The sequence below is a fragment of the Apiospora kogelbergensis genome (assembly GCF_038363985.1).
Source record: "Apiospora kogelbergensis strain CBS 113332 chromosome Unknown utg000001l_segment0_segment0, whole genome shotgun sequence".
NCBI lineage: Eukaryota > Fungi > Ascomycota > Sordariomycetes > Amphisphaeriales > Apiosporaceae > Apiospora > Apiospora kogelbergensis.
In genome coordinates, this window is record NW_027117418.1 from 7,875,200 (window position 1) to 7,896,464 (window position 21,265).

General features: G+C 52.9%; 4 protein-coding genes across 4 annotated transcripts; 1 reads left to right on the plus strand and 3 right to left on the minus strand.

Moving 5' to 3' along the window:
- Positions 1 to 74: 74 nt before the first annotated feature.
- Positions 75 to 2,538, plus strand: PG998_002543 (uncharacterized protein; the record flags this gene model as incomplete). Its single annotated transcript, XM_066869361.1, has 7 exons — positions 75 to 332; positions 502 to 602; positions 670 to 760; positions 1,024 to 1,296; positions 1,650 to 2,055; positions 2,144 to 2,301; positions 2,356 to 2,538. 7 exons carry the CDS (start codon positions 75 to 77, stop codon positions 2,536 to 2,538), a joined length of 1,470 nt encoding a protein of 489 aa, XP_066737776.1.
- A 1,482-nt stretch (positions 2,539 to 4,020) lies between these two features.
- Positions 4,021 to 5,850, minus strand: PG998_002544 (Kinetochore protein mis13; the record flags this gene model as incomplete). Its single annotated transcript, XM_066869362.1, has 3 exons — positions 5,681 to 5,850; positions 4,522 to 5,542; positions 4,021 to 4,462 (listed from the first exon to the last, which is right to left on the minus strand). The coding sequence occupies exons 1-3, from the start codon at positions 5,769 to 5,771 to the stop codon at positions 4,021 to 4,023; spliced, it is 1,554 nt and encodes a 517-aa protein (XP_066737777.1). The 5' UTR covers positions 5,772 to 5,850.
- A 1,234-nt stretch (positions 5,851 to 7,084) lies between these two features.
- On the minus strand, positions 7,085 to 8,902 carry PG998_002545 (uncharacterized protein; the record flags this gene model as incomplete). Its single annotated transcript, XM_066869363.1, has 3 exons — positions 7,085 to 7,400; positions 7,456 to 8,653; positions 8,860 to 8,902. 3 exons carry the CDS (start codon positions 8,900 to 8,902, stop codon positions 7,085 to 7,087), a joined length of 1,557 nt encoding a protein of 518 aa, XP_066737778.1.
- A 4,530-nt stretch (positions 8,903 to 13,432) lies between these two features.
- Positions 13,433 to 14,545, minus strand: PG998_002546 (Glutathione s-transferase; the record flags this gene model as incomplete). The annotated part of the gene is made up of 2 exons (XM_066869364.1): positions 13,433 to 14,377; positions 14,438 to 14,545. 2 exons carry the CDS (start codon positions 14,543 to 14,545, stop codon positions 13,433 to 13,435), a joined length of 1,053 nt encoding a protein of 350 aa, XP_066737779.1.
- Between the last annotated feature and the right edge of the window lie 6,720 nt (positions 14,546 to 21,265).

Sequence of the window (21,265 nt, forward strand, 5' to 3'; positions counted from 1 at the left end):
CCAACTAAGCTTCCCGTTACATCGCACTCTCACGCACTGCCACTTGTCCTTTCCCTCAGAGCACACTCATCGAAATGTCTATCACCGAGCAGCAGTGGATTGAGAAGATGGCGAACATGTCGCTCAACGAGCAGAAAAAGATCCGACATCAGTCGAAGCTCCTCTACAGGAAAGGCCACATGAGTCCGCGTCCGTCATCTATGGCTGAACAGACCAGCCTCCCGGACACTTTTTTGCCGGCCCCCTTTAATCCTTTCTGGAAGGAAAAGCTGTCTGCTGCCCGTGGCTGTGACATGAAGACTGGAACCGCTGATGAACTTGATATGTCTCAGGTAATTCGTTATTGGTCTGCTGGGGTTTTGTAATTTGTGCTGAGCTTTGCATCAAGGATCGCCCAAAGGGTGCTACAATCGAGGCAGCCCCGTCTAACATACTGGCAGCGATTCGCTCGGATCCCGCCTCCGGCCATCATAATCACCACTATTGCAACAGTGCTTCCAGACCTGCTACAGTGACCAAGACGGAGCCAAAGCGATGCTTGAACTGCAGTCAACGGTTCCTAAAGGAGGAAAATGCTCCCAGCACATGCGGCCTCCATTCGGGTATGTTACGTGTACCACGAGTTCAGTCCTCAAGGGATCATCACTAAGCGCAAATATCTCAACACAGGCACAATCGTCTGCAAGCCGCACCAGCAAAACCCACTCAGGGGCAGGAGAGGAACCGGCAGTTGCCGCACCAAGCCGTTCAGCAGCCGTGTGTAAGTGCAGGACTGCTGTAGTCAAGACGGCAGGTGGGCGAGGGTGTGAGGCACCGACATGTCACGATGGACTGGCAGGCCCGTTTCAGGTACCAAACTACAACTTGACTTGACCTCAACGGCCCACGTTCCAGACGCTCAACAATATCGTATATCTTGGATAGGCAGAGAAACTACATACGTACGCTACGGAGGCAATGCTCCATTTGCATTGTGTCATGTGGCATGTTCCCAACCATTGACAGGAGACCTGCTTTCCCCAGATCAGCCTCTGCCCTCCAAACATCGGAACACAGAGGGAAGGCACGCTGCAGTGGGGGGGCTGCTTGCTGTCCCAGCCTCGGGATGACGTGACGCCCGAAGAGGAAGACATCACTGCGTCCGACTGCTTCGGAGTTGCACGTGTCAGCACAACACTGCTGCCTTCTACATGCGACTTCCACCCCGTCCCTCTCAACACACATACCACGGTAGGCAAATGCCCTCGACGCAGCTCAACAGCTCCCAACAGGCGCCCATACTTGCTCATCGTTGGGGTTTGTTGATACCACGGTAGGCACATGCCCTCGACGCAGCTCAACAGTTCCCAACAGGCGCCCATACTTGCTCATCAGTGGGGTTTGTTGGCAAAGCAGCGCTTTCTCTCGCTCTGCCGCTGCCGCCGGATTCTCATATTTAAAGGCCCTTCTGTTCCCATCTTCTCCCTCTCGGTTTTCCCATCTTCATCTTCATCTCATCCCCAAACACCAAGCACAGCTATCACAGCAGCACTACCACAACTTCATTCATACTTCGTCTTCTTTCTTTCTTTCTTGGCTTTTCAGGTCCATATCGTTCATTCGTTTTCACCACACCACTTCCAATACACCCACTCGCTGTCGCCCACAAGCACAGCCAACCACTCTTTGTCACGATGCCTTCCATCAAGACTGCCATATCCGCCGTCACCTCGGCTTCCCTGTTGCTCGCAGGTGTTTCCCAAGCACATGTTTCCCAAGCACATGTTTCCCAAGCAAATGCTTCCCAGGCACCTACTTCCAACACCAACAATTTCTCCCTGGTCACAGTCGTGCCTCGTAGTGACTCTCTGTATACTGGTGTCTACTTCAAGACGACCGGCGAGAACGGCAGCATTTCCCTTGACGATCTCTGCGACATAAGCAGGCAGTATCGTGTCCTGGATGATGTGAACAGGGCCGAAAGAAGCGGCGTTCGAATCATGGGTGATTGGGATGACCCCAGCCTAGTCGAGGTCAACTGGGGCGTAAGCAACGGCGACTCACTAGGTCACTGGAGTAAGTAGTTGTCTCATTCATTTCCCGCTCTCTCCATCTTTCAATCACGTATCAAGGCGTACCAAGCCAACCCGCTGACTTGTCTAAGCTTACCGCAAGGATCCCTATGATCCTATCCGCGGCTATAGAGGTGGTGCGAGCAAAAACAAGATCTGGGATCTTGACGACATAGTCCGGGGAAATTGCGTGGCCAGCATTGGGAATACCACCCAATGCCAGATAAACGACATAACATTCTATGTCAAAGTCATGCTGGAGTGCGAATCCGAATACTTCAGACCTCCAGCTGGCTCCATGTAGGTTGCCGGAGCCAAGGACCTGAACGAAAAGCCCGAACTCGACCTGAACGAAAAGCGCGAACTCGACCTGAACGAAAAGCCCGAACTCGACCTGAACAAAAGCGCGAACTCGGCGTGTGCGAGGTCTACCCCTTCATTGTTCATTGCTATAGATCAATGGGGAGCAAACTTGACGGTGTCATGATCAAGAAGGCCGCTTAGGTTGTGGCGTTGTTGATTTTCGGACAGGTGATCCTCGCCTAGGATGAGCAGTGAGTGAGGTGTACTCCTAGGAACCTACTTCAACGCTGGTGGTGATAATGGTGGTTTTTGGCTTGTGCTCGGTTGATCAGTATTTCATTGTATGGTGGTGCCCTTGTATCGTTTTAGTCGATCTTTAATACACGCCCTTGAAACCTCACAACTGCCTCTGATGCTGCATCGTGATGTCTTTCTTGCGTAAGTTGGATTTGGTTGACCTCTGACTGTCCTAATAATATTATTAATCTATTGCAGGCACATGTCCTGAGCAACTTGTGACTTGTATGTCTGCGTTTCCCATGCACGTTGATGTCCACCACATCCTCGTTCAACGCCACGAGCCACCGTATTACAGCATCGACCTTTTCCGAGTGACGTAACATGCGAGAGTAGCTAGAATTGAATAGGTGACTTCTTCTACTGAAATATTCAGTTTGACTGCTCCATTGTTTTTCATACAGCTCCTAGATGCGTCCTTAGCTGCGAGCCGCCGGCTTGGACCTGTCCAGGCGCCTGAGGATTTTCTATGGCGGTGCAGTGCAATGTTGACAGGGTATTGGTATAAGGGAGTTACATCTCTGGCCGGGCATGAAGGGTCAGTTCAGGTTTTGACGGGTTGTGCAATGGTACAAGTAAGGGGTGCGTCGAAGGACGAATGACCGTGGTCAATTCTTCAATTGGGTTTATTTAGCCTTGCTTAGACAGGCTCTCTCGAGAGAGAAAGAGACGTGGCATACTTGAGCAGACTGCCGGCCTCCTTCATCGCGTGATTCGGGAGAGCAGAGAGGCAAGCGTCGTGGCTCGTGGATGTGGTAGGTAAAGCAGAGGGCCACAGAGCCTCTTCTCAAGAAGGAGGTTAGAATGTAATCGGGGCTCCCATTCTCATTTCGGTCATTATCTCATATACAGGTCCACAAACGTGACAAGATGGACAGCATCAACCACAACGACAGCACCACCGCCGCCGCCGCCTGATTTACTACCATCTCCCTATTACTCCCTCTTGACATCAAAATGAGCAAGGGCAGTCAGTAGGTAGGCTCTTTGTGCGTGTGTGTGCCCGCGTGTGCGTCTTTCTTTCTTCCTCTCTCTTCCCCCCTGCTTCGTCATCTTCTCCTTCTCCCCTCGCCTCATTCCCGCCTATCAAGCCTGTCCTTCAAGTTCGGGTTGAAAAAAAGTGGTATCTTCCAAGTCAAATAAACGTTTGCATGCAGCAAGTTTCGCCACCTCCCAAAGAAACAAGAAAACAAAAAAAACGACGCCAAGTCCAATGTCTGGGTGTAAGAGGGTGAAAATGCTTTCTTCTCTTTCTATTTTGCTGCCTGCCTGCCCACCCAGTCAAGCTAAACAGCTCGACCGAGCCCGAGGGTTCGGTATGCCTGTCGTAGGTATGCCCATATGGGTAGCAGCATCAGCATCCCATCGATCAACTACCATCGTCGTCGGCTTCCGGTAATATCCTGCCGAGACTCCGCAGCACTTCCATGACGGGCATTTCCTTGGTGCCGGCGGCCGTCTTCTCCCTGAGCTCGCGCTCCCTCAGCCGCGCGGCGCTGAGCGCCAGGATCCGGTCGGCCTCGCGCCCGGCCGTGCTGACCCGCTGCTCGACCTTGTGGATGCTGTCGCCCAGGTGGTCCACCTTGAACTCCAACGAGGCCTGGAGCGCCTGCACCCGCGATTGCGTCTGGATCCTCAGGTTCGCAAAGTTGGTCGTCGTGTCCATCAAGGAAGTCAGGATATGTGCTTCATCCGCATCGAGCAGAGATGGGTCTGGCGCCGGCTGCTGCTCTTCTGACGGTGGGAAAAGGGGTGGTAATTCCGCGGGAGCCTGTTTTAGAGATTGCCACGTCTTCTTTTCCGCTTTTAATCTGTCGTTCGTGTTAGGACCAAATTTTATGACTTGCGGTGATTCGGGACCTTCACTTACCGTTTTATCCTTTCTTCCAGCTCCGCAATTTTCTCCTCGTGCTCGGTATTCCTGGGATTGGGCTTCTCTATCGCAGGCGGCCGCGGGGCGTCCTCCCTTGTGAACCAGTCCGAGAACTCCGACTTTGACCCAAAATCCTTAAGGAGCTGGTCCTGTATCGCCCGGGCACCCAGAATGGCGTTAGAATTCGGGTTTCCCAACGGCGGCTTGCTGCTGAGAGCGCGCTCTCCGCACCAGGTCAACAGCTGCTTCATGCGCCGCGGCTCGCTAAGCCCCTCGGCCTCAATATGCTTGTAGAACTCGCTCGGGGGCACCTCGCGATGCGGTATGGCGCTGTGCCCGCTGTCGATTAGAGAGCTCGCTCTCCGTCCACGCATGCCCAGACTGCTGCGCCGCGCGCCCGTTTTCCTTCGCATGTCCTTGTTGCGGTTGATGACGGGCGTGTCGCTAAAGGGCAGGGCAATTTTCTTGGTGTCGGACGTCTTAGATCGCGAGCCATTCCTGCTATCCGCTGCCCCGTCAACTTCCATCGGCGTTGCTGTCGACTGCACTGGCGTTGCCGCTGCTGGTGGCGGTGTAGGTGGAAGTGGCGGCGGCTTTTCACGCGCCTTTGTCGTCTTCTTAGTCACCCCATTCCTAGTAGGTTTCGGCCTAGGTTCCTCCTCCACCGGCTTCTCTGGCGTTGGGGACCGCGGCGGCCGCCCCCTCGTGCTCCGCGATGATCGCGTCGTCTTTGGCGCAGCTTTGACCGGAGCTGCCACGGGCTCCTCTATGTGGACTGCTTGCTGGCTCGACCTTCGCGTGGATACTCGCCTGGGCGGCGGGGCAGGTTGCGGCGATTCTTCCACCACGGGTGCCACGGAGGCCACGGAGGCCTTGGTCTTCCTTGGCCGCCCGGCCTTCTTCGGCGCCGGAGCCGGTATTGATGCTATCTCGTCCTCAGGGATCGGTTCCGGATGCGCTGTTTTCACCTTCTTCGTCCCCCGCGTAAAAAGAAAGTCGCCATCTTGCTCGTCGTATGCTGCGAAAGAAAGAAGAACGGTCAAGTCAGCATAATTCTACCAGCAGGTGTCCCCCCACCACCAATAACCTATTCCACCCCTTCCAGGCCTGCGTTTCCTGCTCTGAGCCCAGCGAAAGGAAAAAAGACGCGACATACAGGTAAGGCGCGAGCTGCGGCGTCGCTTGCCCGGCTGATTGCTCATGCTAAGTACTTGTAGCGGCTGCCGTGTCTGCACAAGCGTCGTCATGGATAAAGATAATGGTCGCTCAATTCAAGAAATAACATGAGAATCGAATTCAGTCGCGTCACTGGCGGCTGCGACGTCGGTGTCGTCGGCGGCGTTTGTCGGTCTATCGTCGTGGATAGTATGTAGTGCAGCTCTCCAAGTCGCGATCCCTCGCTATGCAATGACCCCCCTCGGTAGTGGTAATGTACGTGTGGCTGTGGCGCGCGCGTTAAAAAAGGAAGAAGTCGCGTCGTCAATTAGGCGAAATGTCGGAGATGTATCTCAGTCGATTGATTCAAAGGCATGGATGTCGTCGTGCATTGGTATTAATGTTGCTATTTGCTCGTCCGGGTCGTTACAGGGTGGGACTGGTGGTGGTTGAGGCGCGAATTGACAGGTGAGGCTGCGAGGCGTCTTTCCAATGTTTACTTTGGAGAACTTGCAACCTCCCCCGAAAAGAGGTGCACGGGCCACGCGGCATCAATCTACCCTCATTACTTGCCCCACCTCACGATGCTTCAAGAATGCAATAGGTTTGTTGCCTTTTCTAATGCTTTTATGACAACGGGCTCAATGCGAGTTGGGAGCGGTCTGGGATTCCACTATGTATCTAGCTAGGAAGAACGATCACACAGATGGCCAGAGCTGATATCAAGTCATCATGGGCATTGACTTCAGCATCAAGAGGGGGAAAGTTCTTAACATCTTATATTTATTGTTGCCTATCCTTATAGCACTGCTGCTCATCGTATCTCAGCTATATCAACTAAAACGGCGTGTTTGTAGTATAAAGTCTCAAGCGAGCCGGCGGCGCAGTAGGCGCACACCCCGCAACTCCACAGCGCTTCGTCCCCTATCAACGCCTATCAAAGCAAATACAAACAAATCCTCAACTCCGAAACACCACTTTTGATGTATATGCCATGTCTGCCAATGAATCGCAGAGGAACCATGGCACTTGGCTATCCCGAGGAAGCCGGTACTGTCCCACATGATGCCACCCTCCGGCTGTTTTTTGTTACTATACAGCCTTCCAACCCAAACGCCTTCCCAGTCATTCTCGTTAATTCAAGAATGTTGTTACAAGCCCGAGGGTCAAGCACCCCCGGACCGTTCAAAAGGTCATACCCATTAATGTCCCCGTGGTCAGTAGCAGGCCACGGTGGCTCTTGAACAACTAACCCAGGCCAGCCCTGCCTTGAGAAGCCATACCAAGAATGACTCTCTAGCCCATATCCTGATCTTGGCTCATGTCACGGATCAGGCTTTCCGTTTTTGTGTCCTTGTTCAGGAGTCCATCAGAGTCCTGAATGAATTGAGGCAACGTCTTCCTCCTATGAAAAACGTCTTTGCACTCCTTGACCCGCCATGACTGGTTGGTTAGGGATGGGTGCCGCCATGCCGTAGGGGTTCATCTGAGGATTGTAGGACTCCATCGCTTGCTGCATAAACGCGCCGTGCAGGCCTTGTTGCTGAGTGACAGGACAGTCCTTGTGTGCCAAAAGAAGCGTCTTGAGGTTCACAACCTCTTCGCGTAATTGCGAGATCTGGGCTGTCAAAGCGTCGTTCTCGCTGCTGAACATCTCAACCTTGTTCTGGAGGTTGGCAAGCCACTGCTTCTTTCGCTGGCGACACTTAAGAGCAGCAACACTGGAGTGCAAGTTAGTATGCATCGGCTGCAATACGGAGGGGCGGGGATACATACCGATTCCTCTCGAGGAAGTTCTTTCGCTTCTCCTCATCGGTCATCTTAGACTTGGGCTTGCCATCGGCGTCGTGTCCATCCATATCGTCATCATCGCCGCCATCATCGGAAGAGTGGTCATCATCCATTTCAGGAGATGGGGCAGTCTTGGCCTTCTTACTAGCAGGTTGCTTTGCGGGCGCCTCTTCAGCCTTCCGTCTGCCGTTAATCGCAGCAGCCGAACCGTTGGAGCCTCGCTTGCCTTTGCCTCGCGCCGCAGGTCGAGGGGGTTCCATCTCGTCCGACGCGCCACTTGCTGCCTCACTCACACCACGAGCCGAAGACAACTTGCCGTTACCATTCATTTGTGGGGATGTACTGGCTGAGTTTGCAGGTGCTGGGTGAGCGTGGCTTGGCTGTGTACCTCCGACGGGGTATTGCTGTTGCTGCTGCTGCTGTGGTTGTTGCTGGGGCTGCTGCTGGGGCTGCGGCTGGTTGGTTGTTGGGGCAGCGTCTCGTTGTTGAGCTCCTTGGGCAAGCATGAAAAGACCGTTGGCGGCGTCGTTGTCGTGGGGGTCAAAAGCAGCTTTGGCTTCCGACTTGACAGTCACGCCGTTGCTCATTTCTTGGGGAGCGGAAGTTACAGGAACTTGGCTTTGTTCGCGGGCCTTTGCTGCCGCTGCGTTCATAGCAGTACGATGGAAATCCAAAGTGTTCGGGGTCGCACCTCCACTGGCCAACTGGGCATATAGGGCTTGGGAGTTGGGACTCGGGGCAGGGAACATAGAACCGCTTCCGCCGGGTGTTAGACCGGTGCGCAAAGAACTTTCATTGGGCGTGAAACCACCACGCAAAGTATGAGAGGTATCGCCAAAGTAATCTCCAGTCGGTCCGGAGAGCATCGCCGGACTGAGGGGTCCCGTCCTAAGAGAACCTCCACCCCAGTTAAACGGTGTTCCTCCTGTACCTCCCGGTAATAGCGAAGAGGGAGACGTCAAGGCAGCCACGCTGGGTAGCTTTGTTCCTCCTGGCGTTTCCACAGTTCCCCCGTTGCTAAAAGATTGCTCAAATGGGTTCGGCTCGAGGCTCAGGTTGCTGTTGAAGTAGCTATCGCCTGTCTCGCTGGGCTTGGGTGGTGGTGCAAGTGGTTGGCCGGGTTCAGCATTGGCAGGATCGGGCTTTGCAGCAGCGTCGCTTGCCTTCTTGTCGCCGTTGGTAACTGCAGCGACGAAAGAGTAGGTGAGTTAGCGATGATGTCAATAGTGGTGATGTGCTTAAAAGGTAGGGCGGAGGACGATCCAATGACGATGATGGGCGACGACGTGACTATAGGGTAGACTACTGCTGCGGCAGGATGGGCAGGCATTGGGGTACATGCAGGCAACGAGGTAAATGTGCGCGCGACAGAGTATAACGTAAACTCACCTGGCGATGTTTTCTCTGACGTTTTCGTCTCAGTAGCAGCCATGATGACGGAGTGGTCTTATGGAGCGGACTGGGTGGTGGTTGTATGTGTTTTTGGTGACTCGGGAGAAGGAGTATGATGTAACAAGACAGGCCAGCGGGCAATTGGCAGCGCACTTGGGAGGCAGTCTGCGAAAGGGCAAACCACCTCTAGACTCGGGGGGTTACACGCAACAAGACAAGACAGGACAGGACAAGACAAGAACGGCCCAGGGAAGTTCCCGCAGTGGCGGAATTTCCTTCTTGCTTCAATCAAATTGGACGGACACGATTTAAAACGGCGGCTACTGCTCTTCTGCTTCTTCTGCCGCTGCCGATGCTGCTTCTGATGCTTTTTTCGTCCCTTTCTGGCTTCCCTCAGGCTTGTTGGGCCTCGATTGGGCGACCGAGCAAGTATTGTAATGGAATTGGGCGATGATGGGATGCTGCTGCTGTTGCTGCTGCAGTTCCCCTTTTTTTTCGCGGTACGGTACGGGTTGGGTGGTTAGTAGTTCGTGAAGCGAAGGTCCAAGTTGGCTGGCGATGAGGTCATGAGAGAAGAAGTGACATAAGGGGTGAATTTTGGGAAAAAGGTAGGCACAGCAGACGTAAAAGCCCCCGAAAGCTGCTTGGAGCCAAATGGTGGCCAAGGCGGGCCCCGTTTTGATTGGCGCGTGTTCAGACCAGGCCAGGATCAAAGACGTGATCAAGTACCGAGACAGTGCGAGAGAGTCCACGCGATCGTGATCCGCCATTGGGCCGCCCAATCTCTTTTCTCTCTGTTTTCCTTCCTTTTTTTTTTTTTTTTCCTTCCCACCCTTCCTTGCTGCTTGCTGGCCTGCTGCCACCGTCTAACATGGCCAGTTTCCAAGTAAGCCCGCCCAGTCGAGCCGGGTGAAGCACCTAAACACTTGCCATAAACGGGCGGGCGGTCTACCTGAAAATACTATACTGGTATGTAATATTGTGGTCGCTGTCGAATCGAAACCGTAGACAACCTACCCACCACCACCTGCCACCATTACATCCACTTGCGGCCGGCTTTGCATGCCACGGCTTCCGGTGCGGAAAGGGGACACGACGGAGGGCTGTCGCCTATCTCTCTCTTGACCCTAGTTCGATCTATCTAGCCAGTAGCTCCTTTGACCTGGAGATGTCTCTGCAGATAATGACCAAGTCGTGTCGTCGGCATTGCGTTGACCAGATACATCTATACCATCTTGATGCGAGAATCGTGATAGACAACGACACAAGACTGTGCCCGAAACAGGCCACTACGTACAGTGGAGCGGACCACTGAACAAGCTTGCGAGTTTACGTCTACTAGTTGTACTGTAACAGGCAGTTTACACCGGGATAAAACCTCCTGTAAATGCATACGGAGTACTCGTATTGATTACTGAGAATATGCAGACCATTTTGATGCTGAACTTTGAACTCTCTCCACGGGGAGTGATCCAGAGTCGACTCAACCTGATTCTTGCAGGGAGGGCCATCATGAACCGACGCGGCGGGTTCCTACAGGCCACAGACTCCGCTAAAGGACCGGCAGTCTAGAAGCAGCCCGACACCATCTGCGGCAGTTTCACTCGGCCTTGGACAGCCAGATATACGTATTCATGTTGATATTGATGTTGTATGTGTGCAACGCTGCCAACCAACAGAAAGGAGTAGTCTGGCTTTGGCTTTCCAGAAGGAATGCGACAGAACGGAAAGACGTGCCAGGTTAATTGTGAACATGAACGTTCAACTTCGTAATCACCATCCGCTTTTGGGGCCGCAAATGAGATCACCGCCAAGCCCAGCAGACAAGCCCACTCCCCGCCAGCGTTTCTTTACCTCTTTTTCCCCCTTCTCTTCCCCATCGCCCAGGCCTGGACATCTGTCTGACTTGCCTTTTCAGCCTTTTCCCTCAGCATTCCGTGTCTGACAAATAGAGGGTAACGTAACGGCGGGCGACTTCCTGGACGGACGCAGGATTTGGCTTGGCAGAAACCATGTCGGTTCGATGGGCCGCAACCAAGGAGGTAATCCACTGTTGAAAGTCTGTGTCTGGCTGTCTGTAACCAAAGCAAGCCAAAACGGAGACACAACCACAAGTTGGCACACCGAAAGACACACGCACGATGCCCACCCCATGCCGAACGGTTCATTCGTTTCTTTCCATCTCTACTACAGTTTCACCTTCACAGAATGCCAAGGTTCTATGCTGGCTGTCGCTGCTCCGTTCATGCCTCGTCGGCCGTTATTCCGTAATGACGCACGCATGTGGCATGCAATGCTGGACTCCTTTCGGAGGAGATTCAATCAATTATGGTCAATACGGTTCTCCTAGCGTCTCCCTTGCACTTGGGAGCCTTTCTTAGGGAAACCCGCTCGCGTAGGCCGTGATGGCCAATCAGGCGAGCCAGTCGGGGCAGAGCCAGAAAATTTCCATGCTAGGGAGGTCGGGATCAATATCGCCAGAGTTACGTCATTCTTTGTGATCCCTGCCTCCGAAGTCACTCGCCCAGTGTTCGTCCGCTAGCGTGGACTGTGTCTCCCTTCTCCGTTGCCAGAATCGCGGCTTTGTCTGACGAATCTGATTTCTAATTCTTGCCCTTTGAAACTGCTGTGCTGATCACTGCCTAGTCTCCCGGATCCCCGTTCTTCGACAACTAGTTCTCCGTCCTTGGCCCAGCCTCTCCAGCCGAGGCTTTCTTTCAAGATCTCCAAAGATCTCCAAGATCTCAGGTGCAGATACTTGGCAAGCTGAGAGTAAGTTGAGAGATGGAGAGGAAACTCAACGGTTCCAGTTGGTGTATGCGCTATCTCATGCCATGCCCAATCCATCCCATGTTATTATGTTTTAGCAAGGGTCGGCCGTCTGTGGCTGCCAGCAATTATGACGCATGGGATGCATAGTCCTACTGCCCCGCCCAATCACCAACCCGAAGCGTGTTTTGACGGCTGCACGCTTCCGACTGTATTCTGGCGACGCGTGCCTGGCTTGTGTCTGAAGGATTGCGATTTCTAAGCATGCAACTGGCCAATGGCTCCGAGATAACACCAATACGCTTTCCAGCGGTGCATGGCATGCCTCGACAGTTCGATGGCGGTCCCAAGCAGTTTGACCTCGCATCGACATAAGGTACGGGGGACCCAAGGTTAGACTGCAGCATCGCACGCAACAAACATGAGCGGGCGACATGAGCGTCATGGGCGTCATACGACATAAGCTGCTGGATCCTTGTCAACTACATGCGCTAGTTTGAATTCGAGTCCAGCAAAAAGTGGCCTCGTGCTCCTTCCAACGACTATCGACGGAGATAAGTTATGAGGTCTGACAAAAGCTGAGAGCACCTTTGGTGTATTACTAAGTATATTTCACCCAACGCATCGGCTAGCTTGGGCATGTCGCGAGTCACGATTAGATGCTGTGTGCGGAGGATCTGGATGAGGCTGAAGATGCAATGATGCCGGGTGCTCTTGTTACATTATTACCTAAACTGACTGACTGACTCTCGACCCCGGCGAAAGAACCCTACGGTGTATCGGCCGAAATCCCCTGCTCTTCACGCCCCGGGCCGCTTTGATCAGGATCTCGGCCTACTCCCGCCTGCCATCTACCATCTGCCGTTTGCTGCTTGTTGTAATGATTGATTATTCCGTATTCTAGAACGGCATCTATCCATGCACCTTAATACGACCTAGTCCGTTATCTCAATAATGATACTCTGTTTTGCACGTGTTTCTTCGCAGAGTACTTTGGTTGTCGAGGCTTTTGTTCTCGGTTTTGAGCTATACACTTCCTCATGTATTTATTGCTCTGCTACTTAACGCGATTTCGCGCGTGATGGAATGAAGCTGAGTTGTTTGCGCCTCCGGACTACACTCTTTTGTTAGGACCTGTTACCTGCACTTCCCCTTTCTATTCCATCTGTTGGACTAGGCGAGATTGTTTCCTTTGTGACTTGTAAATCACCCGGAATAAAATTATGAGCGTCCCTTTTCAGTCGCAAAGAAGACGATAAACTGTATTCAAGGTGCTCTAGTGTCGTATAACAAAGCCCACAACCAGCAATGGGCTTTGACCGTTACGCAAGGGGTCGTAGAACTCAAAAACTCATGACGATCAATCATCTGGACACCGATCAGAGTAGAAGGTATGAATGTCAACAGCCATCGTCTGAGCCATATCCTCGGATATTCGTCGTCAGGTCTTGTAAGAACAAGTAGCGCACGATTTTTGCTCCTCAAGAGCAGGTCTAACTGCTCAAAACATTCTCACATAACATCCCCTTTCGATGCACGTGACACGATGTCGTTAATCTGGACGTGAAGACACAGAGCTTACTACTAGGTGGGTAAAAACATACCACCATTTCTCGGGGCGAAAAGGGGCATGTACAACAAGACAAATACGTTGAGAGTGAGCATCAGACTTGGTTTCACAGGGCCAGGGCCAGGGCGTTTGTGTGGATGAATCCCGATTCACATTCTTCATGTATATATTAAAAGTTATTTTGTTTCGATGGCTGAGCTACTTGATGTTTGCGCGTCACGCTTGCAGCCTTTACAAGTTGGAAGATGTGTCAACATCCTTCTTCACCTTGTATCCATGCCTGGGCGCATGGATTCTGACACTAAGCCCTTCTTTCGCCTGCGCCTCGACGACGATCTCCTTGAGGCTCATGCTCACCAGCTTGCCCGACTCCTTGTGGCCGGAGCCCGAGTCCGTAGGCCACATCTTGACCCGGTCGCCCTTCTGGAGCCCCTCGGCCACGACGACGGGGTGGCTTGCGTCCACGCTCCCCTCCGGCTCGGCGAACGCCGAGCCCAGGACCATCCTCGCCGCCTCGTCGCCCTTGACCATCGCGGCCTCCCCGTTCTCCTTCTCGGCGGCCTCGACCGTCTTGATGAACCGCGCCATCCAGCCGTAGAACCTGGGGAACGCCGCGGGGCCCATGGTGTCCTTGGGCAGCGCGCCCGGCATGGCCGCGAGCCAGGCGAAGACGAAGACGGCCTCGATGTCGACGAGCGTGGGGCGCTCCGTGCCCAGCAGCCAGCTCTTCTCACCGCCGTCGAGCAGCGTCGACTCGAGCAGCGCCATGGCCTCGGCGATCTCGCAGAGGGCGTCGGGCCTCCGCCCCGCGCGCGCCTCGGCCGAGATGGGCGAGGGCCCGTCGCGGGGCAGGCCCATCATCTCGGCGCGGTCGGCGAGGAAGGCGGGGTCGTTGGTGCCGGGCATGCCGGCGGGGATCAGCGAGACGGCGTTCCAGAAGAGGCCGCCGGCGTCGTTGGTCCAGGCCGACAGCAGGCCGCCGTGGAGGGCCCGGCCCTCGGCCGTCGCCGCCGACAGGGACGGGTGCGCGGCGCTCGCGGGGTAGAGGGCCTCGAGCTTCTGCAGGATCAGCCGCGTGTCCAGGTACACGTCCCGGCCGATGGCGAGCAGGGGAATGCGCCGGTACGCCACGCCGAGCTGCGCGACGTCGGGGCGCGGCATGATCGGGGGTTGGAGCTGGGGTGATGGCAGTCAGCTGGGGGTTCGCGAGTAATCAGGGGTTTGGTATTAGCTTACGCATTGCGAGTAGGGTATCTTGCGAAGGTTCAGATACCACACGATCCGTCTCGCATACGGCGAATGGACATAATGATATAACACGATGGGGAGGTCTTCAGCTGCCATATTGGGCAATTCTTTTGCTTCTGGCAGCTCTTTCCCTCGACGGGTTCGGTGTGTAGGACGGAATAAGACAAGGCCTTTCTTTTGGGGTCGAACGAATCTTTACCTTTGCCTACTCGGTAGTTGCAGGACGTGATCTGTCCTTATATACCCAGATAGCAGATATACTGTTAACTGCTGCGGACGAATGACACGATTTGCTGCGGAGCCGTGTTCAATCAACCTCGGCCCCGCAGCCGAAGCGAGGCGATCTAAGGTATAGTTCGCCCACTCCGTCGGCCGCTCCTACATATAGCGAGTAGTAGTACACGAGTCTCTCTTATCCACAGCCAGAGCGGGGCTTAACTGCCGGCTTCGTCTTCTCCCGAATGCCCCTTTTCATAAGCCAGATGTTTGTAGTATCTAGTGCGTAGCCACTAGAGCAGTAGTCGTCGGTGTTTTTGACACGCTTTATTACGGCGCCCTTTTTCATGGGCATTGGAGCTGGAAGCCCTTCCAGTACCGGCAGGAATGGTCGAACCAAGGTTCGGGCCGAGCCCATCGTCTGGTTATTGATTATATAATTCAGTATTGGAGTTGATTTAATGGATAATATTTCTCACCGATGTTACAATGTCGTGAACTTCCTAACTACCACCTGTACTATACTCTTACCAAGCACTGTGCCTAGATGCATGGCAAGATGCTGGCTTTGGAATGGAAAAGGGGTAAGGGTGACAATGGTGAGGCAGTCAAAGCAGAGCTTCTATTACGTCAAAATGTAGTACAGGGGAATACCAGATGCCGTCTCGTAGGTCTTGATGCATCCGTTAAAGTTGTTAGCAAGGCCCTCGATTAGATAAGGGTATTCTTCCTCCACATACCGCCGATATCTCCATCGCTATCTGGGCTTGCGGTAAGTATGGTGAAGTGCTGGTCGTTTGATGCTGTAGTCGGTCATCGAGCAGGCTAGCCAGGATGTCATTCTTACTTCTCTCCCTTAACTCGATTGATTTATCGCCGCTGCGAGGTCCTCTTGCATTCGCTCCCCTGTTCCATTCACCGATGAAGCTTGTCGAAAGTGTTTGCTGCTGACAGTTACGGCTTACTTGCTCTGTGTGGTAGGCAGGTCCTTTGACTCTGTCTTCTGCCTACCCTCGATAGTATCTCTGAGCCATTGGATATGATCGGGAGGGCGGTGGACTGACTGGTTCTTCCAAAGCGATGGTGTCTGGTCGTGGCAGGCGACTGGTCAATACCAAGATGAATAGCACGAATTCATGGAGTTGTTCGAGAAAGATACCGTCTCCACGCTGAAGTAGCAAGACAATGTTAGCTCAACAGATGGGGTGGAACGAGTAGGGTGTCAAGTTCACCCACCTCGCGCGTATGATCGTAGAGTGTCGTCAAGAGAATTTGCGACTCCGGACTTCTGAGTAATCGGTTTTGCCAACAGTTTCCATAATACATACATGCATCCTATGTCTTATCATATGTAGTCTTCAGGCAGCACAGCATGGATCTGAACCATACAGTGGTTCTTGCAACTATGTGCTTCTGGGACACCACAGTTGATAGTGGAAAGAAATTGATGCATATCTAGATCGTATTGGTAGTATGCTGGAATCAGTGGCAATAGCCTGTTGGGATCGAGAGTGAATCCCGGTCAGCAACAGGCAGAGTTGCTGATTTATTCCAAGTCGCATACGATGTTGGAGCTACCAAACTCGGGTTTCCTTCAGCCAGTGACTTTACACCAATGAAGCACACATTGGGTTTGGAAAACCAATCATAAGCTTCTTGAGAGCTGTTACGTTAACCAAGCCGATGCACCCCACGCACCAAAGGTAAGTAGCAAATAGACAGAAGGCCATGCGGTCTATACATATACGAAACACGACTTCATCTTGTTCACGAAACGCCCAAGCCTAATATCGATATGATCGACAATATATGTAGTGGCTTATTGGGCAACACTGGTCTTTGTGCATTCGGATATAAACACCGTTTTCTTCACCGACACACTGACGACTTCAGCTCGCGCATGCGGTACCGTACTTGCCTACTGATAATGCAGCGCTACAGGTCTTGCATTTATGAAATGAAACGGGGATACGCGATGCATATCACTCTTGCTATATCACGCAATCGGACGCTGCCCATTGGTCTATGTGCGTTAAGCCAGGCCTCATACAGCGAGCTAAGAAGATTGTCGCACCGAGAACTGGCTCCGAGTATTGAATATCTCGGGAAGAGCTGATCAATACTCTGCAGTATGTCCCCTTTTGTATCTTGGCGTTGGCGTATCACCGCGGATTGCGCCGGCAAACGTGATACATACAGCAAGAGGAAGGGTGCGCACGAAGGTGGTTCGTGGAAAAGGTCTAGAAGCAAGATTCTGTTTAAGGCTTCGTCAGCTTTGTCAAACCTTACTTCAACGTTACCCATCCATCGCGACAAGGTGTTCCCCGCGCGTCGCCAGCAGCACCGTGGTAGCAGCCAGCGCCAGCAGCGGGCAGAGAGCATTCGGTAGGAGTGAGAAGGTGTTGCCTTGCATCCGTCCAGATATTGGAAAAGTTTAAACTTATTAGGTCAGTAATTTGCGAGCCTACACAAAGTATAGCTGGCATGCCCAGTCGGGTGTTCTGCCGACCAACACATCCGGAGAAGAGGGATGTTTGGAATCAAGAGAATAAGAAATGTTGTTTGATGCTTAACTGCCATAATACTTCTTGACTCATGTGCCCGCAGGTCCGCGGCCACAGTCAGACAGAGTCGGGGTCGGAGTCAAAACACGCATGAAATAATTCTTGTGTGTGGGGTATAGGGGAACACGCTGTATCTGACGAGAGCCGAAGATGTACACAAATGCATACAATATAGAACAGCCGACTCTGGCGATGACTACCTGGTGATTGGGGGCTGAGACTCGCAAGTAGCGGTATGGGCAATGTCTACGGCTATGACGTGACCGACTACCTCCTAGCAGTAAAGTGTATACAACACAGCGCTGAGCAGTGGCTTAGCCTAGCAAACGTCTCACAACATGTGTTGGCAGTGGGCGCAAAAAATGGGCGATATCAGCCTGGGCGGATCTGCCGGGATTCGACAAGAATCCATCGGATATGCGGTGCAGATACAGAAGGAATCCGTTCTCACGCACTTCTAATCCTTTGACCGCAACTCCTCGGCAAACAAGGCTTGACGCAGCAACAGACTGGGAGCAACCTGGCCCTCACCAAGAGGGATGGAACAATGATTTGAGGACTTGCAGAGAAGGCCACAAGGCGACCAAACCATATGGCCAAAATGATTGGAAACGATAAATGAGTCCACGTAAAGATCCACTGCGGGAGAAGGAGTCTGGGGAAAATGTAACTGTCCATGTGCCATGTACCCCAGAATGGTAGCCCTGCAGACGAAGTTTGCTGCTATGACGAGGATTACAGTATACTGTAGATGTCGCTCGTTGCCCGCTTCCGGCATAGATACAAGAACACCTTGGAACGGGTTGGAAGGGCGCGGGCGCGGGCGCGGGCGTCGCTATCGTTTGACGTATCGTCGTGTAAGCGGGGAGATTGCCAGCAAACCAGAAAAGCGATTGCCAAACGCAACTATAAGGGGGCCCGGGGAGGGCGGGATGAGGTAAGGCTTGTTGTCTAGGCACCCGTCCTTCAAGGGCTCTCCCTGGCGACATGACACTTGTCAGTTTTCCCATGGGGATTCCAGGTTCAAGTGAGTTGATAAGGCGAACGAACGTCGATCCGATTGACACCGATTTGCTGACCGGCGGTTGGATTCCTTTTCGCACCAATCCGATGTGAGTGAGGCAGGTATGATAATTATTCGATATTAATATCAACACAAGTGTGTAGACATTCGGTGAGGTTGCCGACATCGTGTTTTATTGGGGGTAAGGGGGGACACGTTCCCGGATCCCGACGGGTGTGTAGATGGATCAATCAAACATGACAGGATGGATGGCTGGCCAGGCCCGTCACAAGAAGCAGCAAGGCCAAGTAACAAAGGAAAACCCCCCACGAGCTGACAGAAGGATTCTCGAAGCCAATGATGGGAATCATTGCAGGGGTGTCATTCTCAGCTCCGGTTTTATTGCTTTCGTGCTCGCAGGACTCCTAACTCCGATTTGTTCTTCATGTTGGCGCCTGGCGCTGGAACGCAACGATTAATTGATACAACCTGCTGCCTGCCCGCTGCATAGCATTGCAATTTTCTTGTTTACGTGTAACTCCATACTTGCAGACTTTGACCAAACCCAAACGACGAGTCGAAATGAGAGGAATGCGAGACGGCAGCGACGGCCGCCTGCCTCTGCCCGCCTAGCCGCCCTCCCTCTTTGTTTTGTGGTGTGATCGTGATGTTGGTATGATGGCGTATCTGGCATCCCCTATCATGCATTGAGTTTCCCACTTTCACTCTGTCCTTATCGATATTTCTCGTTTCTCACCTTCCTCCCCCACGCTGGCCACGGACACATTCCCGAATGCAGCAGACGGAGACTTAAGATCGGACCGGTCGACAAGACCGACACACCACGTCCAGGATGAGGAGGTGATAGTCACAGATAAAGACTCGTAAGGGGGAAGGAAAGAGAAGACAGGATAGAACCTTGATTTGGGACATGCCAGCACGCTGGCACGCCTACACGCCTTCTAGAGCTGCCCCCTTGCAAGGGCCCCCAGTGCAAACCTTAGGTAACTGCCCCTGCCTGTGCCTGGCGCCTCCACATTGTCTCGTTACTATTGTGGGGGAACATGGAGTCGCTCCACTCTGCGAGTCTGGGGTCGGGGGAAGCGCGGGAAAGCCGAACTGTGTTTCCAGATCAGCTCTTTTGGCCGTCCCCAACAACAAGGTTGAAACCCCATTCCTTTTATTTGCGAATGGCTAACGGATATTCCTGGGAGGCATTGTGATATTGAAACCTGTCTAGGGGCTATGTCGACCAACGAACAACAGCACATGCGGTCTCCAAGCGGTGACTGGATGTTGGGTGATATGCGCAAGAAACGTGATGGGTGATGTGGGTGGACGCCCTGATAGTAGCATTGGGAAACTAGCAAACTAACTGGACCTCAATTCAACCCTTCTGTGGCCTCAGCTGGCGCGTTTGGTCGCTAGTTACTGATCAACGATTCCGAGACCAGCATTACGAGTTCCTTGGTAGCACCGACGGAATCTAACAGAGCCCATCTACAACTAACACACCACTTAGGCTAAACTTGTGTCATCTCGCCTCCGTCCAAAGCATAGGCGGCACAGAAGGCGGAGGCCCAGGTACGTAACGTAGGGTATGGGATCGCACAGTATGAGCTTGTTCCTGTCAATTTGGTTGCGATTTGACGATTTTGTCCCAAGGCTAGCAGAGTTACTGCAGAGCATAAGCATACCATACACCAGACATTTTGATGCACACACTTTCCCACTCGACGAGTCTAGCCTGGATTCCTCCGCGCGATCCCAGGCGTGCCACGACCCGATTACTGCCCCCAGCGTCCCTTTTCCCTCCCTCCGACCATAGACAGCCCGAGTCTGGACAGTACGAAGAGGAATCCTGACCCCCAAACCTGGGGCCAAAGGGAAAAGAATGGGATGTGGAATGCCATGCCGATGACTGCATTGTGTTTGTGCGTCCAGCCATGTCAGTCATTGCCATCCATGAATGTACCGTCGCCTCAAGCCGTTGCACGGTTGGTACTTTCGTCCTCCCTCCAGGGCCTTATCATGCCTTACATATTACGTGTACGGAGAAATCCAACGCTGGGTCTCGATGGATGATGGTTCAAATACTTAAATACCGACTCACTTCCGCATCTCGCAGGCGCGCTCCCCAAGTTCGCTTTCCAAAGCAAAGAGGATGAATGATATTTGCTCCCCACACATCTCGCCCTGTTAAAAGTAGCACGTATTTCCCCAGACTTACTGGTTACACACACCCATCTTTGCGACACCCTGACATTGTCGCCTACGCTTGCCCATCATACACACACCCAACGGACTCTGCACGTTTTTGGGTCATTCTGCTCTTGAGAACCAAAAACACACCCAGACACAATCGGCTTTCTGTACCACCTCAGCCAAGCCGGTTTGGTTTTATCAACTTGGGTACATACATATCCCCAGTACAATTGTCAAGTACCAACCGCGTTGCTGTCCGGTGTCTCCAACCAAGTACTGGTCGCCACAAACATTTCCGGATTCCCAAGCACTAGCAAGTAGTAGCAGCGAGAAGTGACTTACACACACCCACCGCTCTTTCCACGCGCATACACGCAGATACATTCACTCATAAAGACCGAGACACGTCGTCCGCCCAGAAAGTTGTCTGTCTTGCCCATACCAAGACCAGAAATTTTATTTCGACCTCGCTTGGTCCATTCGCGAAAAACTGCATTTGATTCTCTTCCACACATCCACAACTTGACCATCCCCCCATCATCTCAACACCAAAAGGGTAGCTCAATACCACCACTCCTCATATCGCCTCAAGGCTGTTGCCATCATCCATCAATATCATATCTTATTGCACTTGCAATACACTCTTTCATCGGACTCGTTGGACTTTTAGGAGAAACCAGAAACAGTGAGTACAACCCTGTTGGATCTCACCAACTGACCTAGTAGCCACCGTTTCTATACAAGCACCTATCATGGCCAAGCCCCCGTAATTCCATAGCACAAACCTCACCAATATAGAAGCTCACATTTTGCAACAGAACCAGCATT